The sequence below is a fragment of the Pichia kudriavzevii genome, chromosome 3 (assembly GCF_003054445.1).
Source record: "Pichia kudriavzevii chromosome 3, complete sequence".
NCBI lineage: Eukaryota > Fungi > Ascomycota > Pichiomycetes > Pichiales > Pichiaceae > Pichia > Pichia kudriavzevii.
In genome coordinates, this window is record NC_042508.1 from 1,336,602 (window position 1) to 1,357,042 (window position 20,441).

The 20,441-nt window shown below is 37.4% G+C and overlaps 11 protein-coding genes across 11 annotated transcripts; 2 read left to right on the forward strand and 9 right to left on the reverse strand.

The window, feature by feature from the left end:
* Window positions 1–38: 38 nt before the first annotated feature.
* On the reverse strand, window positions 39–629 carry C5L36_0C06170 (uncharacterized protein; the record flags this gene model as incomplete). Its single annotated transcript, XM_029466310.1, has 1 exon — window positions 39–629. The coding sequence occupies one exon, from the start codon at window positions 627–629 to the stop codon at window positions 39–41; it is 591 nt and encodes a 196-aa protein (XP_029322170.1).
* A 1,313-nt stretch (window positions 630–1,942) lies between these two features.
* C5L36_0C06180 (uncharacterized protein) lies at window positions 1,943–3,139 on the reverse strand (the record flags this gene model as incomplete). The annotated part of the gene is made up of 1 exon (XM_029466311.1): window positions 1,943–3,139. One exon carries the CDS (start codon window positions 3,137–3,139, stop codon window positions 1,943–1,945), a length of 1,197 nt encoding a protein of 398 aa, XP_029322171.1.
* Window positions 3,140–3,551: 412 nt separating this feature from the next.
* Window positions 3,552–4,445, reverse strand: C5L36_0C06190 (uncharacterized protein; the record flags this gene model as incomplete). Its single annotated transcript, XM_029466312.1, has 1 exon — window positions 3,552–4,445. One exon carries the CDS (start codon window positions 4,443–4,445, stop codon window positions 3,552–3,554), a length of 894 nt encoding a protein of 297 aa, XP_029322172.1.
* Window positions 4,446–4,728: 283 nt separating this feature from the next.
* Window positions 4,729–5,985, forward strand: C5L36_0C06200 (uncharacterized protein; the record flags this gene model as incomplete). The annotated part of the gene is made up of 1 exon (XM_029466313.1): window positions 4,729–5,985. The coding sequence occupies one exon, from the start codon at window positions 4,729–4,731 to the stop codon at window positions 5,983–5,985; it is 1,257 nt and encodes a 418-aa protein (XP_029322173.1).
* Window positions 5,986–6,237: 252 nt separating this feature from the next.
* On the reverse strand, window positions 6,238–8,493 carry C5L36_0C06210 (uncharacterized protein; the record flags this gene model as incomplete). Its single annotated transcript, XM_029466314.1, has 1 exon — window positions 6,238–8,493. One exon carries the CDS (start codon window positions 8,491–8,493, stop codon window positions 6,238–6,240), a length of 2,256 nt encoding a protein of 751 aa, XP_029322174.1.
* A 420-nt stretch (window positions 8,494–8,913) lies between these two features.
* C5L36_0C06220 (uncharacterized protein) lies at window positions 8,914–10,458 on the reverse strand (the record flags this gene model as incomplete). Its single annotated transcript, XM_029466315.1, has 1 exon — window positions 8,914–10,458. The coding sequence occupies one exon, from the start codon at window positions 10,456–10,458 to the stop codon at window positions 8,914–8,916; it is 1,545 nt and encodes a 514-aa protein (XP_029322175.1).
* A 1,124-nt stretch (window positions 10,459–11,582) lies between these two features.
* C5L36_0C06230 (uncharacterized protein) lies at window positions 11,583–12,464 on the reverse strand (the record flags this gene model as incomplete). Its single annotated transcript, XM_029466316.1, has 1 exon — window positions 11,583–12,464. The coding sequence occupies one exon, from the start codon at window positions 12,462–12,464 to the stop codon at window positions 11,583–11,585; it is 882 nt and encodes a 293-aa protein (XP_029322176.1).
* A 1,268-nt stretch (window positions 12,465–13,732) lies between these two features.
* Window positions 13,733–15,427, reverse strand: C5L36_0C06240 (uncharacterized protein; the record flags this gene model as incomplete). The annotated part of the gene is made up of 1 exon (XM_029466317.1): window positions 13,733–15,427. One exon carries the CDS (start codon window positions 15,425–15,427, stop codon window positions 13,733–13,735), a length of 1,695 nt encoding a protein of 564 aa, XP_029322177.1.
* Window positions 15,428–15,444: 17 nt separating this feature from the next.
* Window positions 15,445–17,301, reverse strand: C5L36_0C06250 (uncharacterized protein; the record flags this gene model as incomplete). The annotated part of the gene is made up of 1 exon (XM_029466318.1): window positions 15,445–17,301. One exon carries the CDS (start codon window positions 17,299–17,301, stop codon window positions 15,445–15,447), a length of 1,857 nt encoding a protein of 618 aa, XP_029322178.1.
* Window positions 17,302–17,926: 625 nt separating this feature from the next.
* C5L36_0C06260 (uncharacterized protein) lies at window positions 17,927–19,192 on the reverse strand (the record flags this gene model as incomplete). The annotated part of the gene is made up of 1 exon (XM_029466319.1): window positions 17,927–19,192. The coding sequence occupies one exon, from the start codon at window positions 19,190–19,192 to the stop codon at window positions 17,927–17,929; it is 1,266 nt and encodes a 421-aa protein (XP_029322179.1).
* A 765-nt stretch (window positions 19,193–19,957) lies between these two features.
* C5L36_0C06270 (uncharacterized protein) lies at window positions 19,958–20,185 on the forward strand (the record flags this gene model as incomplete). The annotated part of the gene is made up of 1 exon (XM_029466320.1): window positions 19,958–20,185. One exon carries the CDS (start codon window positions 19,958–19,960, stop codon window positions 20,183–20,185), a length of 228 nt encoding a protein of 75 aa, XP_029322180.1.
* Between the last annotated feature and the right edge of the window lie 256 nt (window positions 20,186–20,441).

The window sequence follows — 20,441 nt, forward strand, 5'->3', positions numbered from 1 at the left end:
GTTCAATACGGGGTAGAGGTGCCTGCTTTAATCCATAGTTAGTTGTTGACCTGCTTCATCCATTTCTTGCCTTCCTCATAGGAATGTGTAGATATCTTGAAGAGCTTCTTCTCAAACGAATCCAATGTTTGTATAAACTCCAAGTTTTCTCGTGAATGCATTTCTGATGCATTGAATGACAAATCATTGATTCGTCCGGCCCTGGTGATTAACATTTCATAGACTATTTCTACTAATTCTGGCTGCTCGATGAACTCACACCATTTCTCTACGATTTTGTAGAAATGTTCTATAATCGAGAGGTCGGCATTTAGTGGTGACGCTTTGTAGAAATTGGTTGCTAGCTTACTCAAATACTCCGGCCTCTCAACAGTAAATAAGCTTCTGCTATTGTCACCCTCTTCCTCGGAAATGAAGATGTGGGATAATGCATTGACCAAATAAAACGGTAACTCAAGCTTTTCACTTGGAGTGATTTTCGAAGATTCGTGAGAATTCATTAAAAATCCAACATTCTCCACCTCTATCTGGAACGTACCTGTGAATTTCTGTGACTCTGCTAGAATCTCATCCAGATCATCATATATCATTGTAATTATATTTATGGTTGGGTGCCAAAGCTTCTTCATGAAAAGTAGATAGTCAACTCGTTCAGAAGATCCTCTATTTAGAAGACAAAAATACAAAACGCGTTAACCAAGGTCAAGGAGAAAAACAGAGCAACAAACTCCAAACATTTGAAGATGCGCTTTTCCAATTTTAAAGTTTCAGAGACGGCCGCCAAACGATTATAATATGACTCTCTTCTTGCACTCACTGTGATATTTGATGGTTGGATATATAAATGAGGCTATATATTTGCTTTCTGTCTGTGGTAACTAGCGATAGATTACTTGAAAGAAGTATCAATCCTATAAATGAATATACGAACTTATAATTTATTCCAACTGAGTAACTACAAATTAAATCTTCCAACACAACAAAGACCTCAACAGTCAAATCAGAGGTTTAAACTTATATCCCTAATAGACACTTGTTTTGCTTGTTCTTTACCGGTACCAATGTGTTTTTGAAGTGCAATATTATAAGTACGGAACTAAGCTATTGTTCACAATTAGTTTTTCCTTGTCTTTACAAGTCTCCAATTTACTTTGCTTCTCTGAATCTTACAATAATCAATCCAACAACGATCATAGTTTTATAAGTAGAATAAGCAAGCGCTGACAAGTGCAATATAAGACGCTCTTCCTGTCTCTTTTTGGATATATAGACTATACGTGGGATAATATTTATTGGAGCATTGATACTGGCACTATTGGGTTTTTCTTTTCTGAAACAACTGAAACCTTTGGCTGAATTTTAGATGTCAAACTTCTGGGAAATTCTGAGAATTTACGATAGAATAAGGTATACAAAAATATAGTATATGGTCAAGAAAATCTTTTTATTAAGATATATGTGTTCAGGTTACAGCCCGAAATATCTTCATTGTAAACACTGTTTTGTTCGGTACTGATATTACATTTAAGGCCAGATTCAGTTTGAAAAGTATTTTTTATCAAGGAGCTTGTGCATTGAAAATGATTTCTTACTTAGTACCCCTAGACCCTAGTATTAAATATACAATAGTGTATTTGAGATTTGTTTTTGGATACTGCTGTCAAAATAAGGAAGTTGATCAGGCTCCAAATATAAGGCTTTACAATTCTGTATATCTTAGTTTCAAAGTTCAGTAAACTATCTAAAACTCAATTATAGAAGTTTTCAGCATGAATATATATATATATATAGAGAGAGAGATATTGGTATTACTCAGACGTTGATGTTGGCAACTGTGTAAAATAGTGATATTCATTTACATAGCAAAAATTTAATGACAGAGGAAAAGAGTACATAGCCTTTAATAAAATCAAGAGATCTTCTGTCAGGTATTACACAAAAACTATTGCAAAAGTTGATCTCTGTAATGTGGCTGCCAATTAATGAACTTTTGTGCACGTCTATCGTTCCTATCCCTTGCTTTCGACTCATTGTTCCATACACGCTTTTGTAGCTCAACGACTTTGTGATCAACAGTTGTAACAAATTTCCTAGTTTCAGCAGCAAGAACTGTACCCTGACCTTCAGACAACTCCTTCTCGGGTTTAATATTTTGCCTGTAATACTTGGCCAACGAACGATGGCCAAGAACAACTCCGTTCGGTAAATGTAAGCCATATGAGCTGGCATAGAGCTCTTCATTCACATCTTCATCATTTTCAAGTTCTTCTTCATCGACATCTTCCCACTCCCCATTTCCATCAGCTTCAGTAACTTGAACTTCATACGTCTTAGTAAAGTCATAAAATTCACTAATCTCTAACTTTTCGTCTTCAGTCTCATAGGGAATTCTAATATGGTTCTTACTCAACATATGTTGGATTATACTCTGGAAATTCTTACCCTGAAAATTACATGACAAACAAACATTACCATAACCAATCTTTTCATATAAGTACTTCAACAAACCTTCCGGATTCACAAGGTACTTCTTTTCAGGAACATACAGGCCATGATGTTTGAATAAATGTTGAAAAGTGCCAGTAATATCATCAAACTCCGGCTCCTTACAAAAAATACATTTTGTAATTGGGACATCAACTCTATTTTTGAGTTTTTCCTCTATCAAAGCTTCCTCGTCAATATTTCCTTCCTCGTTTTCCTTACGGATGGCCTCTTGGACCTCTTGTTTTAATTGCTTCTCTTCTGTGGTCAATTCCTTCTTCTCTACAACCACTTTTCCGTCTTCATCTAATTTGACACGTCCACCATTACTAACCAACCTATTCTTGGCTAATTCTAAAAGTTTTCTCTTTTTCTCAAGTAATTCTTCCCGTTGTTTCTTACGCTGCTGCTTTGCACTTAGTTGAACGTTGTTTATTCCGTATGTCAACTCTTCCATTTCTTCCTCCTTCTTCTTCTTCTCAATATTAGCAACTTTGGAGTTGAATGTTTCTTCAGAAATTGGTGGTAATTGTGCAACTCTTCTCTTTAAATTGTATCGGTGCCATTCACCTTTCATATGATCCCTCTGGTCCTCAGATTTGGTAAATTGAATGTGGCAGGCATTACATGTAAAGTTAACTGTTCTTGTCTCCATATTGCAATCAAATTGAAGTCTTTAATTAGGCAAAATATACTCTTGGGGGTAGAGGAACAAGATTCAGTACAAGAGATGAAAATTGTTCAAAAAAAATTTTATTTGTCATCCTAGAAAGGAAATTAAAAAATTCTCAACTACTTTTTGCTACTTTCATAAATCTATGTATATATATTTAGATTATAAAACTTTCTGACACATTTATTTAAAACGTAACCAAGAACATATAACCGAGGGTATGTCTTTTGTAATTTAAAATAGTATCCACAATCATAAATGTATAATAACTTAGACATCAATGCATGGCAATGCAAAAACATACACAAATAGTTTCTCATGCACACTAGGTCATCTGATTCTATCTCAAATTAGGCTGTGTGAGAATATGTGTGCGTGTAACCAACTTACGATTTTAAGGAATCGGTTCCTCTGTGAAATAATTGGAAAGAAGTGCTTGTTCACATGTCCACCTTTTAACGGGGTTCATAATCATCATTCCTTCCAGAAGTATCAAAGCATTTTCGCTTGCAGCAGCAAACCTCCGACGAAGTTCCGCCCTACTTGGGGCAGGGTAAATAGTTAAATTGTTGTACAAAGGTAGATGTGTGACCCCTGGCCATGTCTCCTCAGTTGGTGTGCCGAGTGCCTGTAGAGTGATTACCAACTGATTAGCATCATCTGATCCTGGTAAGTATGGATTTCTCAACATCATTTCTGCGAAAATTGTCCCAACTGCCCAAACATCAACAGCTCCAGTATAGTGCCTTGCGCCAAAGAGTAGTTCTGGCGCCCTGTACCACCTTGTGACCACATTGGATGTTAGTCTTTCCGTAGGTTGATCTAAACTTCGAGCCAAACCGAAATCGGCAATCTTGATATTCCCATCAGGATCCATTAACAAGTTATTTGGTTTTAAATCACGATGTAATATTCCATTTCTATGGCAGTGATATACACCTCGCAGTATCATCAACAGCCAACGTTTGACATCAACGGGGCTAATAATTATACTTTTGTCACGTAAAACTTTCTCCAAATCCCCAGGCAAAACTTCTAGAACTAAATTCAGGTTTTGCTTCTCATCACTAAACACATCAACTAGCTCAATAATATTTGGATGCTTCAGCTCTTGTAAATATTTGACTTCCCGGATTGCAGACATATCTAGGCCGTCTTTGAAGCCTTCTGTTTTGATTTCTTTAACAGCCACTTCTCGGCCCGTAGTTTTTTGTTTTCCTAAATATACGACGGCATAGGTACCTTCACCCAACTTCTTAAACTTTGTATAATTGTCTATTCTGCTCATTTTGTAAACTTAGGGCGCTTGATTCTTCATTCTATCTGAAAATTGGGATTTCAGTTGTAGCACCAGTGATATAAAAAAAAAACATATTCAGTTTTCTTTACATTACTTTAATTTCTCAACTTTAATACAAAAAAAAGGCGACCAATATTCAAAACGATGACTACCTCTTCTCCTTCTTCCTCTTCTTCTTCTTCTGTCTACTTTAGATGTGCATCATTAAAGGAGTATAATCCCGGACCTTAATCATTACTAAAAGTATATCATAGATAGTTAGAGATAGGATATGCCATATATAATACAGGGGCAATCGAATATCCTGGAATTAAACAGAGAGGGAATACATAAAAGCGATGACGTTGATTACAATGATGACATATGGATACCTGTTCCCCTGGTCTTCTTCTCATTTTTCATTACTGCATTTATTTTATTAATTATTCTGATGGTACAAAATTGCATAAGTGGGACGTCCTTCTATGATGACAATGACTATGATTATTCCAATCTACTTTATGATGAAGAGGTGGAATCCGAGCAAGATGCGGAAGCATTACGAACATTGACACCTGATGAACAAGAAATATATTTCCAAGCAAAAGAATTCATCAAGCTGAATCACTTTGCCCAATTAGAACTTGCAAACTGGGAGTTCGACTTGATTAGAGAAAAGGGGGTAAATGCTTGGGAATTTTTGTCTCCTACTGATGATCATAATAGTGTAACTATAGAAAATAAATCAGAAATTACATTCCACAATATCAATACCCCTATATCAGTTCAATCGAATCTACCACTTCCAAATACTAAAGACATACATTACGTAGAATACAAAATTTTTGATATCCCTGAGAATATGAAAGACAACACAATGATTTCCTTAGGATTATGTACATATCCATATCCTTCTTTTGCACTTCCAGGAAGGTACTTACACAGTGTTTCATATGACTCGAATGGAGACAGGCGCCACAATAATCCATTTCCTTTGGAGAGCTTGAAAGATGGACTGCATGCCTTTCCTCCGCTTGAGAAAGGAGATGTTGTGGGTGTCGGGTTCAGAAGAGTTTCAAGAAACATTTTTTTTACCAGAAATGGTAAGAAAGTAGCTGAGAGCAAAATAGGAGGGCATGTTAAGTTGCCTAAAAACTTAAAACTATTCCCAACTGTCGGAAGTATAAATCCATGTAGAGTGGATGTCAACTTTGGCCAAATGGGGTTTGTCTATATTGAAGCGAACGTTAAAAAATGGGGGTTGGCGCCGCTGAGAGGATCAGAAGCACCGCCTCCATTATACACAAAGTTTAATCATGACGTATTGTTAGATACCAGTGATGTCGAAGAATTAGATTTGCCGGAATTCCAAGAAATTGCTGAGAGTGGTATAAACAAGCCGGCAGAATTTACTGATGATGAAAGAGGGGATGACCAGTTTACTTTAGATACGATTGAACAGCCACCTTATTACAAAAATTTAATTGAAGATGAAATTCGAGAGGCAATGAATGGTTCAGTTGATCAAGGGACATCTGCAGATCCTTAAGCGTAAGCATACTTTTACCTGCATTTTTTAGCTTTTATAATACTAACATGTAATATATCTGTTCCAGAAACTCTACTGCCTTTACTAACTGGGCAGTTTATATGGACCTTTTGATAATATTACTTACTAAGTGATTTTTTGTTGATCTATTATAATTAAAAATATTGTTATACAAATTACTTAAGGTAGTATGAATTAGGCGATATTCGTGTACCTTTTGCCCCGTATACTTATTAGCTTTCAGTTCCCATACTAGTTTGGTCTGGCTTCCCACTCAGCAATGACTTTCCATCTTTTCATATTAACATCAAGAATCCCTAGTCTCCAATTACCCGGTACATTTACATTGACATTTCCAATATAAGAATTATTATCTGTTATATCTAATTCAATGATCTGTTTATTTGGTGGAAACAGACCAACTTTGAATGAGCCCGCAAAAAATCTTTTCACTTGATTGAAATATTCAGTTTTGCTGTTTACTACAATATTAAATGTTTGCTCCTTCAATTCCAAATCTTTGATTTTTGGTTCTTTGATGTAAACATCAACACCATTTAACCCTGGTACTGTTTTAACCCAATTCAATGCAGCCCATTTACCAACATGGAAGCACGGCACACTCATAAGAATATTCCATTCTTTGGTAAATTCATGTTTACCTGTGACGCTTATAAATCCAGCAGGACAATTTTTTGACATAATGCCTTGAAATCGTGCAATTCTTCTACCATTGTAGTGATATATCTGAACTAAGGAATCACAACACTCAAAAGATTGATCATAAGGCTTGAATTCACCTTTGACTAAATATTCTTCTGGTATTTCAAGCTCAAACTCATATAATTCATGATCTCTCAAATGGAGTAAACCATAACTAAATTTGTGGAGCTTTACTCCAGCTATTATTGCATGAGGATAGAGTGGTGGTAAAGATAATTGGGAAACTAAATCAATTGGGGGGACAATATATTGCTGTTCAATATAACGAGGGCTATGAGTGTAAACCAAATGGAAGGGTCTCGTGAGGTGATAAAAATTACTTGTTGAAATCGGGTCCCAAATATCTGGATACTTTGTTGCAAACTCGTTTGTTGGATTGCCAAGTGCAACATCAACGAATCTATACTCACCTTCAATCTGAATGCTAATCCACGAATGGTTGATGATCAGCCTTTTTTTTGAATCTGTCACAGTCTCATTCAAAACAAATGGAAATTTTAGATAGCCAAGAATCATTTCCACATCAAGGCCAGCTGTTTCTGCCATAATATAATACATCCAGGTAAGCTGATGTGGTGTGCATATTGTAGAATGCATAATCTCTGATATTTTTTCAGATTCAAACATCTTTTTGGTACTTACTTTTTCATTCTTTTTGTTAACTAATTTGAAGTTGTTAATAAGATATACATAAATTGCCCGTGATATTTCGACTTCGCTTTCAAAATGTTTCAAAATAACACTCTTTGTAAATTTTTGAATGGTTTCATATGGATCATACTCTACGTGATGTACAAATTTATCCACTCGACTAAAATCAATAGAATCGATATTGTAGTTGCGCACAAAAGTGGGATCTCTAGCTTCGTAGTTCACATTAGTTATGCTCTTTTGTGGCTTTAAAATCAGTTCTGGCTGTTCTTTTAAAATTCTTTTGTACCTTTGGCCTCTAGAGTGGCCACTTAATGTTCTAGTTCTTTCTAGTTGGGTGTTATGAGTAGGGTTCAATTTTTCAGATGTTTGCAGCGGTATAAAGTCTTCCTTGAAAGATATTTGACTCATTTTTTCAACTGTTGATAAATATAGCTTATCATCAAAACTCGGGCCATCATCGCCTTTATTGCCGAAAAACTTTCCCAACAGCTTGGGCTGTTTCTTCTTCTCATGTTTTTCGATTATCTCATTTAGAGCTTTCCTGGTCTGGTCATTATAGTTACTGTTTGAGTTCATCATACTTTGGAGCTTATGATCGTATTCATCTCTTCTGCTATGTCCCATATATGACCCAGCAGATGTAGCGCTGAAATCAGAATGACCAAACACTGATGAGGAGTTAGTATCTGTGCTTATCGTGGAAGCATCTAATAACTGCTGAACGTAAGAAGACGAAAATTTCTTTGATTGTCTTGCTTCAGGAATAGCTAGCGCCTGTTCTTTGTTTCTAAGAGCAGGAAGCTCAGATGTTAACGTTGAGGAGAAAGATTTATCATTCTTCTTCAGTGTAAACAGAGAATTAGAACTTGTGTTTTTAGAACTAGACGGAGAAATTGACCCCTCATATGTAGGGGTTGATGATCTAGATCGGTCAGGAGATAAGTCACACTCTACATATTTGGATGGAAAAAAACCTTTCATTTTAGTCCTGTGGGATTCTCCATAATATATATCCTTGTTTATTACTTGAAGAACTTCAATGACATCTCCTTCCATAAATCCGAGCTCTTTCTTCTTTGTGTTACCTCCCCAGCTATAAGTCGCCCTTGTTTTTATGGATGTTTGTGTCATATTAGAAAGCTGCCTCTCTGAATGAATGGATAATAGTTAAAAAGTGGACAAGCTAAAAATAATTCAATTGACAAAGTTACCTATTAAAGCAATTGGAGGTGAGCTATGTATACATTCCTAGAAAAGAAAGGTATCTCTAAAGTAAGACAGGATCCAGAAAGCGATAATTTAGGTACATGGCCAGAGAACTTTTAATAGATCAGTAGTTGTGCGTTGCTGGCCCCTGGAATTGCTCGATTGGGTTAATTGAAAATATCGAAAGGCTAAATTTCATGCGGACTCAATCGTATGCTGCAAGTTTTTGAATCTTTTATAGTATCTATTTCGGGATTACGCATGCCAAAAACAATACACTAGGAATTATTATTCATTAAAAATCTATAAAACTCAGACTAGGAGAGGAAGTAGAAGAAAACACACCTAATACATGTATTTAAAATCAGGGTTCAAATCACCCCTCATAATTTTCTCCCTTGGATCTAGTTGTTCCCATGCCTCTCGGTACGTAAGAGATTGCTTTTGTCTATTTCTGTAGACCAATAAACCAAAGTAGGAAAAAATACACACTAAGGCAAAAGTTGAAAATGCCAATCCTACACTCAACCCTTTGATAAATTTTGGAGCATCATTACTTGGAAAAAGGAAGGCTGCAACAATACCACCAATATTACCAAACCCAATAACAAATGCAGTACCAACACTCTTTCTCGTATGCCCTGAAAAATTTAAGGATACCCAACAGATTAATATTGGCATTGCAGTATACAAACCAGCAGCAAGTAAGAAGCAACCACCATATTTTACCAACGGTTGATCAACACATCCAACTGTGACCGCAAAGCCAATTATAGAGACAATTGTTGCTAGTATTAAAAATGGCAATCTGATTCGCACGTAATCTGAAACAAATGCAATTAATATACTGAAACCCATAGAAGCAAGCCATGGATAGATTGAATGACGCTGAGCTTCCATCGCAGTATATCCTAGTTGCTTAATGATTGTTGGCGCAAAGAAGGCATAAGAGTAGGCAGGGATGATAAAGCAGAAATAAGTAATAGCACAAATGTAGATAACTGGATCTTTAAAGACTTTACCCACATCTTTCCATGTTTGCTTAATTTCGTAACCGGAGTTACCTTGAAATATTTCTAGCTTTTTCTTCAAGAAGTCTCTTTCATTAGCATCCAAAAATCTTGACTCTTCTGGGAAATCAGGAACAATAAAGTACAGTAAAATTGCCAAGCCTGCTGTAAATGCACCTTCAATGACATAGATCCATTGCCAAGAAAGTAGTCCATGAACACCATTTAAATCATGTATTCTATATGCTAGTGCACCAGCACAACCTCCAGCTAAACAGGTACAACTGAAGAAAATAGAGAATCTTCGTTGAGATTCAGCAGAAGTGTAAAAGTTTGCCATTATGTAGAAGATAGATGGGAAGGAACCGGCTTCAAAAATTCCTAAAAACAATCTGCAAACTATCAAGCCACCGTAATTTCTGGACCATGCCATACAAATGGTAACAACTCCAAATAAAAATATCATCGCAGCCAACCATAAGTGAGGTTTGACAAGCTTTAACATAAAATTTGATAAAATTTCAAAGACAATGTACGGAACAAAAAAAACAGTTAAAGCAGCAGAAAACTGGTTATTGCTCAAGCCTAGTTCCTTAGACATTCCGTAAACGTTTGCATTTGAAATATTAACTCTGTCTAGAAACGCAAGGAAATATAACAAACAAAAAGGTGGGACAACACACAAATCAATTTTCCACATTAACTTCTTATGGTTAATATTGTATGCTTGGGCAAGCTCTTGTACTTTTGCATTCTTTTCGCTCGAGGACAGCGTTAAATCATTTTCACTTTGGGAGGATTGGACATCAAGCAATTCAGTATCTGATGGTATTTTTTTCTCCTCAAAAGAATTTTGTTCTATGCTGGCTTTGGCACTCATGTTGTTTCTTTACTGACTCTGTATGTTAAAATCAAGGAACTGTTTGCAATTGGGGGTAAGATTTGCTAAAAAAGTGAAAATGCGGGGAAAGGTCCCTTTAAATACGGGATTAACGACAGTTAAGGGCCCACCTAATTGATTGTCTTGAAAAACTTTTAGAAGAGTCATTTCATTTGAGAAAAATTCACCATTCGGTTATATTTTGTGTATTTACCCTGATTTTCAAACCTTATTCATCGGATTTTTACCTTCTTTCAAAGCTAGAAACCACTATTCACAAATAACTTTACTCTGTGCCACTCAACATCATCTTATTTGCGGATAGAGTGACCATACTCCAACATAAACACCATGTCTTTTGTCAAGAAGTCGCTCAGGCTTTGGGCGATACCGGGGACTTGTTCCAAATAAGGAAATCCGGCCTCTGCATTAGGAAAAAAGCGGCACAAAAAAATGCGTCGAAAAAAATCAAACCGGGTGAATGGAGTATAACTGAGAAGAGTGGGGAGTGAATGCTCAAAAATGCTGTTAAAGAGAAATATATGATACCCAAACAACATAATAAATCAAATTAAGAAGGATGTACATGATGCTTTAAATAAGAGCAAGGCGCTTATTTATAAGTAATGCAATGTAGAGAAACAAAGATGTTTTTAAAACACGGTTATCTTCGGCATGAAACACCATCGAAGGTTGATCGAACCCAAAGTTTTCCGTTAGTAGCCGTCTTTTTTTTCTGCGGATTCCGCACACTTTTTCTAGTTCTTTACACTTGTCGTCCAAGTTGAGTGTGTGATAGCAATATTTATGTACTTTACATCTGAATAGCACCTATATGTTCCATTAGTCTCTTCTATAAAAGAAGAGAGAATAGCGTAAATAAGTACGAGCCTAATTTTTTGTGTTTATGCTTATTGCTTGAAGTGCAGTCTATAAAAGTTAATGTGAATAAATATAAGAATACATGCATGAAAAACTGAAAAACTTAAAAAGTGGATAAAGAATGGATAGTAATTCAAATGTATTCTGTGAAAACGTAAATTTAATGAGAGGTTTAATGAGAGGTTGAGAGGTCTAGTAATACATTTGAAAAATAAGACATAATAATGTATCTAGTATTGCTATCACATTATAGTGCAGCATCTAGAGACAGCGTCTGGACTCAATGTTTTGCTTCTGCAATTTTGCTTTGCTGACCTCCTTGTTGGCTTTTTAGAAACAACGCTTGAAGTCTTGACAATCAGGTTTGATTGTAAATCATCCTTGTGAATGTCGACTTCCACTACTGGATCTACCTCCTGAATATTTTTAGACAGTTTAGTTTTTCTGATGTATGTAGGTTCCAGGTTGCCTGATATCGTTGTGCATGTGGAATGTTTCCTATCAGACCCTCTACCTTGGCTCTCTTCTTCGGCAGCATAAATATTAGTTAGATCAATATCGTTTTGCTGATGTTTCAAACCACATTCTGTAGCAAATTTGAATAACTCATCAACATTAATGTTAGAAGCAGCACTACATTCGAAAAACCCCTGTAATTTTAAATCTTTTGCTATTCTTTGACCAGTGTGATGGTCTATCTGTTTTGTGCTCACTAAATCTGACTTTAATCCTGCGAGTATAATTGGTGGGAATCGTCTTATTCTGCTGTCTTTGTAAACCAGTTTATTCTCTCCAACTTCTTCATTGATTGGTAGGTTTGAGTATCTAACAAATATATTATCCAAGCTTGTGGCATCATCAACGGCATAAGTTAAAATAATAGCATCACAGTCTTGATACATGGAGATTTTATCATGTTCACTACGAAACTCGTTATCAACTGTATCAAGGATCTCAAGATTGTATAGCTTATCATCAAAGGTGACTTGCTTACAATAAGTATCTTCCAGTTCTGGATCAAACTCCTCGGAATAAAGTGATCTAATGAAAAAGTTAATTAGTGAAGATTTCCCCGTCCCTAAATCACCAGCAACAACAATCTTGATACGTGGTATCGTTTCCATGTTTTGAAATTTTAAATTGTGTGAAATGTACCCAGCTGTTCGATTGAAAAGAAAAAAAGTAAAATTTGGTAAAATTCAGTTGCTTTGATGTTGCTGTAACTGTGGGTGGATATCAATGAATAAGACAGATAAGCACAAAGCTTTACAAGGGGAAAAGGGTTTGATGGGTTCACTCCTTCACTGAATGAATGGCAAGTACAACTGACGATAGCAAGATGAAGAAAGCGGGTGTGTGATAGGACTACGTTTAAGACCAGAAAGAGAAGAAGAAAAACTTGGTGGGGGGGGGGGTTGAAAGAGGAAAAAACGGATGCTTCGATATCGTTCCTGACTAACGTACATATCAGAGAAAAAGAAATTTTTTTTAGTTTACCTCCGGTAACAGATTTTTTTGGTGCGTATTCCTAAGAAAGGGAACAGTTTTAGAGCGAATTGGGAAAGTGCCCAACGGTTACTTTCGGAAGTTTAGAGCCGCACGTTACTTTTTTAAGGCATTTGAACCTTCTGGAACACGTATAGAACGTTCCTTCCACAATCTTTGGGCGATCATTTGAGTTATGTTTTGCCTCACAAACATGTAGTTACAAACATCCTTTTCCCAACCATCTAAGTCCTTTTTGGGCTAAAACTCTACAAGGTAAACAAGATTGGGGATCCTTCGACACCAATACAAGCAAACCAAGTTGGTAAGGAAACAAAACAAGGTGTCAGGGAAAAACGGGGCACCCATATTTTGGCAGATTATATAAAATGGAGGCTTAATAGTTGTGCTCGACTTCCGGGTATTTTCCTTAACAAGAAATGCAAAATGCGCAAAATCACGTGTTAGTTTGTGTATTATTGCTCTCGGGTGAATCCTGTACTGCACACGGGGGCATTTTGTTTTTTTTTTTCGGGAAACAGGTGATATCCATCTTTTTAATGGGACACCGGCATTTGTTTGCTTTTTCCGTCTATGCAAAAGTAACATATTTCTGGAATGCATTGGTTAAGCTTGTGGAAGTGGTAAGCACGCAAAATAATTCACTTGTATAGTAATGACGGTCACTTGGAAATATTGTAACCTTATAATAAGCTATAAATAAATTTTTTGACAGCTCAAACCTTATTGCTATGAAAGGGGGGATACACTATGCATATGCGCTTGAAAAAAAAAATAATTCCCCCGGGGGGGTACTAAAGAGTCGTTCAATACCATTGAGTTTAGGGATAATGCCGTACTTATTCTATACATTTAGAGTGTAAAATTTTATATACATTGCTGCCGATCAGTCAGAGGGGACTTCACTCTCAAGTTCTTTGATCAAGATCTTGAATATCTCACACCAGTAATTGAAGGATTTCTCAGCCATTTCTAATTTAACCAATTTGACAAAACAACCTCCAAAACCATATTCCGATCCAATTTTTTCAATGACATTTACGCCAAGTTTAGTTTTCAAATTAGGGATATCATAAACGTACTCAAAGCCACCACCATTTTCAACCATATCTGTCAGTTTGAGTATCTTTGTTCTTGGGTCTTCCCTGATACATTTCAATAATTCGTTCTTTGTAACAGTATCGCTCTCAATCATATATTCAGAGCCAACCCCTCTACTCCTAGGGGTATATTTGGGTTTCCTGAAATTTAAAGAAAATTTCCTTTTCTTACCTCCGGTTTCTCTAGCTTTTGAAGTGAATAATGATTGGAATTTGAAGTTACTTGTGCTCGAATTTGTAGTACTAGAAGTTGGCGATTTGCTGCTGAAAGCAGATGTTATTCTTTGAAACCAGTTTTTCTTCTTCGTACGAGAACTCTCAGTTGTCTTTATTTGTTTCCCATGTGATTTCGGAACTGATTTCTTAGTGGGTCTTTTGGTAGGCTCTTCGATAACTTTTTCGACAGCTTCCTCTGTAGTTTTTTGGGAGATTGGTGGGACATCATTCGTATGATTCGAATTGCATACACCCTCTTCTTTAATAGGTGTTTTATCAAAGATATCGTTAGCTAGGTGCTTGTTTTCTGGTTGTTCCTCTAAGGTGGTATATAAAGACTCACATACTCCACTTTCAAGGGTATCGTTACTATTATTATTATTAGAGTTAGAGTTAGAGTTCGAATCAAAGTTGGAATTAGACTTTAGGCTGGAATTAGAATTGGAATTGGAATTAGGTGGTGGAACTAGTGGTTCTAATTCCGGTGCATCTTGAAACCTCGAAACCAGTACGTTTGTGATCCTATCTCTCGAATCTTCAGATGTTGTTGTGATCATTGAGTTTCTAATTGATTTTCTATGGTAGTCAACATTGGGTAAGATGTTCAACTTTATTCTATTTGTTGAAGTTTTGATTATACTATCATCACTTATGAGATTTGATTCATCCGCATCCTCAAAGACTTTACCGTCATTCAATTTTCTAATTTCAGACTCTGTGGGGGTAATCATCCGAACTTCAATTGCAGAATGTATGCTATATGCTAAGTCACTAGTACCTTGTGAAAACTTCGAGTCCATTGATTTTTGAGCCGTATGACCGACACAAGAAACATCAAGCTTTCTCTCTTTTTTATTTAAGTCTTTTAATTTGATATCCTTATATTCATCGCTTAAGAAAGTGTTCAACCTTCTGGTCGATGAAGAACCAACTGATCTCAAACCAGAAAAGTTACGAATCATTAGACTATTATTCGACCTGTTGGAAATCCCCAGGTCTTTCTTCAGTTGTTCCAATTTGCTGATGGAATCATCAGACCTAGGTGGATCAATTGTGACACTCTTTGAATCAATGGACGTATTAATAGTCTTATTAGTTGCTTCTTCAGAAAAGCTGGAATTTGCAATGTCCAATATATCAATATCATCTTCTGCTTTTGGTTGTAATGCTTGTCGCTGTTGTGATGATGATGATGATGATAAAACTGGGTTTTTGAGTTCATTTTGTTGTTTGTAATTGGATGGTTCTCCATCAAACAATTGCATCAAATATCTATATTCCTTTAAATCGGGTAACTCTGGTAAGTCCTTTGGGTTAACAGTAAATGATTTTGAATTTGATATTTCTTCTGTACTCCCCCTTTGGGGTGATTTTCATCATGTTCTCCTTCGATGGGAGAATTTTGCAATCTAACAGCCAAATTTTTGATGCTAGCATCATTTTTAATGCCCAAGTTCCTATTCATATTAATAATGGATAATGTTGAATCTCTCTTCATTCTAAAAGAAATTGACTTATTATAGGAAGTAGATGCAACGATTTTAGATTGAGAGGTTTTCTTTTTGAGCTTCCCCTTTAAATCCTTTGACGAAGAATTTTTCATCGGTTTTATTTCTTGGACCTCTGACTTCAATACTTTTCCGTCTTCATCTTGGATTGTAGTAATAACTGTACTTGTTGATCTTGGGATTGTATTCTTTGGTTTCAGCGGAATTGCAGTTTGGGATATAGAATGAGTTAGGCTTGGAGGCTGAGAATCCAAATCATCCATATGAGTCAATTTGTAATTCTCCAATAGATAGTAGAACATCTTTTCTGGGTTATTTTCATCGTTCTGTAATGAATGAATAAGATGATCTTCGGGCAAGCCATGCCAGAGAGTCTGTAAATTACTCAGGATATCTTCATCGATATCTTTTATAGGTTTCGAAATATCTAAATGATTCAATTGATTCTCAATTTGGTTGCTATCATTGTATTCGACGTCTAGTGGGTAATATTTCAACATCAAAGGATGATTAAATATGTCCTGGATTTGGATTCTTTGATTTGGATCTACTCGAAGCATCGACCAAATCAAGTCCTTTGCCTCATTCGATAGGGATGAAGGCATGTGAAATTTACCTGTTTGTACTTTTAGTAATAGATTTCTAATATTGGGGTCATCGAATGGTAAATGACCAGTTAACAAGGCAAATAAGATGACACCGCAAGACCAAACATCACTTGGAGAACCATGATAGTTTTTACCCGCAACAATTTCAGGTGAAGCATAATGGGGTGAGCCGCAAGAAGTTTCTAATAGTTTCTGTTTAGTCTCCAGAGCAGCCATACCAAAATCTGCAATTTTGATTCTACCGTATCTGTCAAGTAAGATATTTTCTGGTTTTAGATCTCGATGGCAGATGTTGAACTTATGACAATAAGATACACCACTGATGATCATCCTAAAGTAGGAGATTGCATCCCTTTCACTCAATCTACCGTTGTTGATCAAGAAATCAAACAATTCACCACCTTCAACATATTCTAACACTAGGTATAGTTCATCCTTATTTTCCCAGACATCATATAACGCCATTATATTTGGGTGTGATATCAATTTCATTATGATGATCTCACGTTCGATACCATAGGGGAGGCCATTTTCGTCAAACTTTTGTTTCTTCTTCTGTTTCCCCCTGTTATTGACACTGTCATTACCAATAGAATCATCAATGAACGTTTTTGGGATGATTTTGATTGCTGCCAATTTGCCTGTTTGGATATGTTTTGCCAACCTGACACGCCCAGTGGAGCCTTTACCCAAGGTTCTGCCCAATCGCCAAGGACCAACTCTATTTTCCGTTTTCTTCTTTGAAGATGAAGATTGGGCCGACTGTTGGGACAATCTCTTGGTTGCATTGGCTACGGATTCCACCACTTTATCAATATGGTTAGGCTGGATCCGGCTCATATTCAAACGGTTCTGAAACTGGGATCGTTGTTTGTTGTCCATATTGTTGCTGTTGTGGTTGTTGTAATAGTTGTTGCTGTTGGTTCCTGCTCGATTCAAGAGGGCCTTTTTCGCAGCTTTCTTAGCAAACGACGGCGTGTTGTATGGATATATGTTTTCCTTGTTGGAAACGTATGTAGACATTGTCCGGTTAACCCAAGCACGTTATTCTATAAAGGGATGGATGAGAGGAGGGGGTTTGTTTGAGGTGACTAGTGTTGGGTCAAGAAAATAGCTATTAAATGGGACAAATCACCAGATCAATAAATGGAAAGAAGAGCAGTATGTTCAAATTGAAGTGTGTATCGGCTAGTTGCGTCAATGTGTCGATGTTTGGTTCTGTGTAGCAGTCTGTGAGCCAGGGTGTGGTGGTTGGTGAGGTTAGAGTTAAAGTTATCAGGTCAATGAGATCAAAGAAGGAATTCTAGAGAAGTGTAAACAAAGCGAAAAAAATAGGCTTGAAGAATCGAGCAGGGGGATAAATCAGTGATCGACCACTACGCAATACCAAGACGCGTCGAAAGCGCCAGTGGAGGTAATTTTTAGGGCTGGCAAGCCCGGATAGTAAGGAGAAGATGGGGGGGGAGAGGTTGTTCTTTATAGCGTGAAATGGCGTATAGTATACAGGGAACATTATATAGTGTATAGTGTATAAGGTATGGTGTATAGTGTATAAGGTATAATGAAAATGAAAAGTACACTGACGAACCAGTGCAGAAAAGAAAGAAAGAAACAAGAGGAGGTGAAGAGGGAAGAGGGTATAGTATCTTCACTTGTTGAATTGAGTTTGGGTATGTAGAGGCTGAGGAGAGGTGAATGTGACTTTACACTCTGGATCTGCAGATGTGCCTGTTTTCAAGGCAGCATTAGAAGAGCTAGAATCTGCGGTTGAAACCAAAATTGGTTTCTGTGACAAGGTAGAGGAGGATGGTGTAGATAAATCAGCCGCCACTTGGTTGGAGTCTTTATTAAAGTCTTTGTATTTTGCCTGAAACTTCAGCCTCAAGTTTAGCAACAATTTAAGTAAATTTTCCAGCTTGTGAAACTTGTCCATTTCATGGTTAATGAGTTTGTACCCGGTTTGCTCGTCATTTTCCGTTATTTGGGGCTTGCTGAACCACTTCTGGACAATCTTGTTGATCTTCACATAACACTTGAGGTATTTATACTGTAGCAACGATATGTCAGTGTTCAACTGCAAGTACTTGAGAGCAAGCCACTTGCCGTCCTGCGACTCCACCTTGGGCGGGATGCCCAACTTGGACAAGGGCGCATCGGCAGCGTCATTGTCAAGCTTTGAATAGTCGCCTGTTTCCGGGTGGAAAGATTGTAACTGGAAATCAAGGTCGGTGTCAGATGCTGGTTTGTGGTTGTGGTTATGGTTATGGTTATGTAAATGATTACGCTTGTGCTTGTGTTTGTTGCTATGGGTGTGCCCCTGCACGTCGTCCGAGTCCGACGACACTTCCGAGCGGCTACTGGAGACGCACCAAGAGGGGACGTGTTCCATGCCGTTCAATTGCTCGAGCTTCTCGCATTTGTTCAAGTTTGCAAGGTAGTCGGCCTTCTTTGAGAGAAGGGTCTCCTCCGAGGGGCAGTTTTCACAGTTTGTGATTTCCAAGTTTGGCTGGACAATATAGACGTTCATAAGGATTAGCAAAGACCAGTAGATGAAAACGTTTGTTGAAGAAGATAAGAAAGAAAGAAAAAAAAAGTACACTAAAAATTTGTAGTTTTCAACCAAGATGCAAGAAAATGGGAGAATTGGGCACTGGATGTAAAAGTGTGGGGGCGAGGAGGACAATAGATATATAACACCGAAACAATTGAACACAAGGATAGGAAGGGAGTAGTTTCTGCAGACTGGGTGCAGAGGAGCAGAACAAATACCGGAGACAGCCGTCCTAGCCATTCTAGCCGTCCTAGCCCGGATGGATAGGACGGAGTATGTAAGTAGGAGTAAGAAAATGGTGGTGTGATCAAAGGACGTGTAAATAGACAAGTATACAATGCACAACGTGCAAACTGACAACATGCAATTTACAAAAAAAAAAAAAAAAAAAACAGTATACGCTGTTCATCGAATGCTTAAAAATGTTAAAATTTTATGTGGACCCTTATGGAAACGACTCGATTGTTGCACAAATTGGGAATCTGTCGATAATGACATGGTGCAGCATACTATTAGTAAACACTCTTCCTCAAAGTCTAGTTCTACATTATGACCTCACCCTTTAAAGCCACTATCGCGCATTTCCCACACTTGGGCTTCCATTATCTTCCATTTGGTCCCCCTTGGCGGCACTCCTGCTTCCATGCCGCTTCCATACTGCTTCCATACTGCTTCCATACTGCTTCCATACTGCTTCCATGCCGCTCTCCGGCCAGCCCAGACCGTTCCCCGCACCGCCCCCATTTTTCGCCGCTCTCCCCACACGCGCCAAATGTCCGCGCGTCGCGTTTCTTTTTTCGCCGCAAACTGTAATGCATTTAGGAACCTCTGGACCAAACTGAATCTCTTGTGGAGTTAAGGAGAAACAAGAAAACCACTCTTGTATTCTCTCGATCGACGTAACGCGGCGCGAAGCGACGCGTCGGTCAAACTTGAATTTTCATGTTTCCTCATGGGAGAAGAGGGGTAAACTTTACTGGAATTCTGGCAGAGCGTATCAGGAGGGAATAGCACACTGAATTCACAGACATCCTCACTAGACCTTGCACTTGTATACACTACTAGAACCAGTGGCACGTAAATTTACATACACACACATTCACACACACACACTCACACACATTCACAATGGCAAAGGCAAAGGCAAGAACAACCATAGTTCAACTGGTGTCTACGGCAAAAACGGGTTATCGTAGAACCCTTCTTGTACCAAGAACCGCCAGAGAAATCACTCAGGTTAGATACGATCCTGTGGTGAAAAGACACGTCCTCTTTACAGAATCTAAAAAGAGGAAAGGTGAACAACCTAAACCTCTAGACTTCTCTAGAGGCGCCTTTCTCTGGAAAAAGAAATAATCAATGTATCTACAACTATTGTATCTACAACTAATTCCTCTATAACTGCTATTCCTCTCTTGTCTATACTGGTCTATACTAACTATTTTCTCTCTATTCGTTTCCCCCCCCCTCTCCCCTTTTTTTTTCCCATCTCTTAGGTACACCTCTGTTCTGGTGTACTGGTTTGTCCGATTTATTTTTTTTTTTTTTCTCTTCTCATCTATTACAGTGTATAATTTCCATAATGGGAAACCCAAAGGAGGGAGAACCCCCG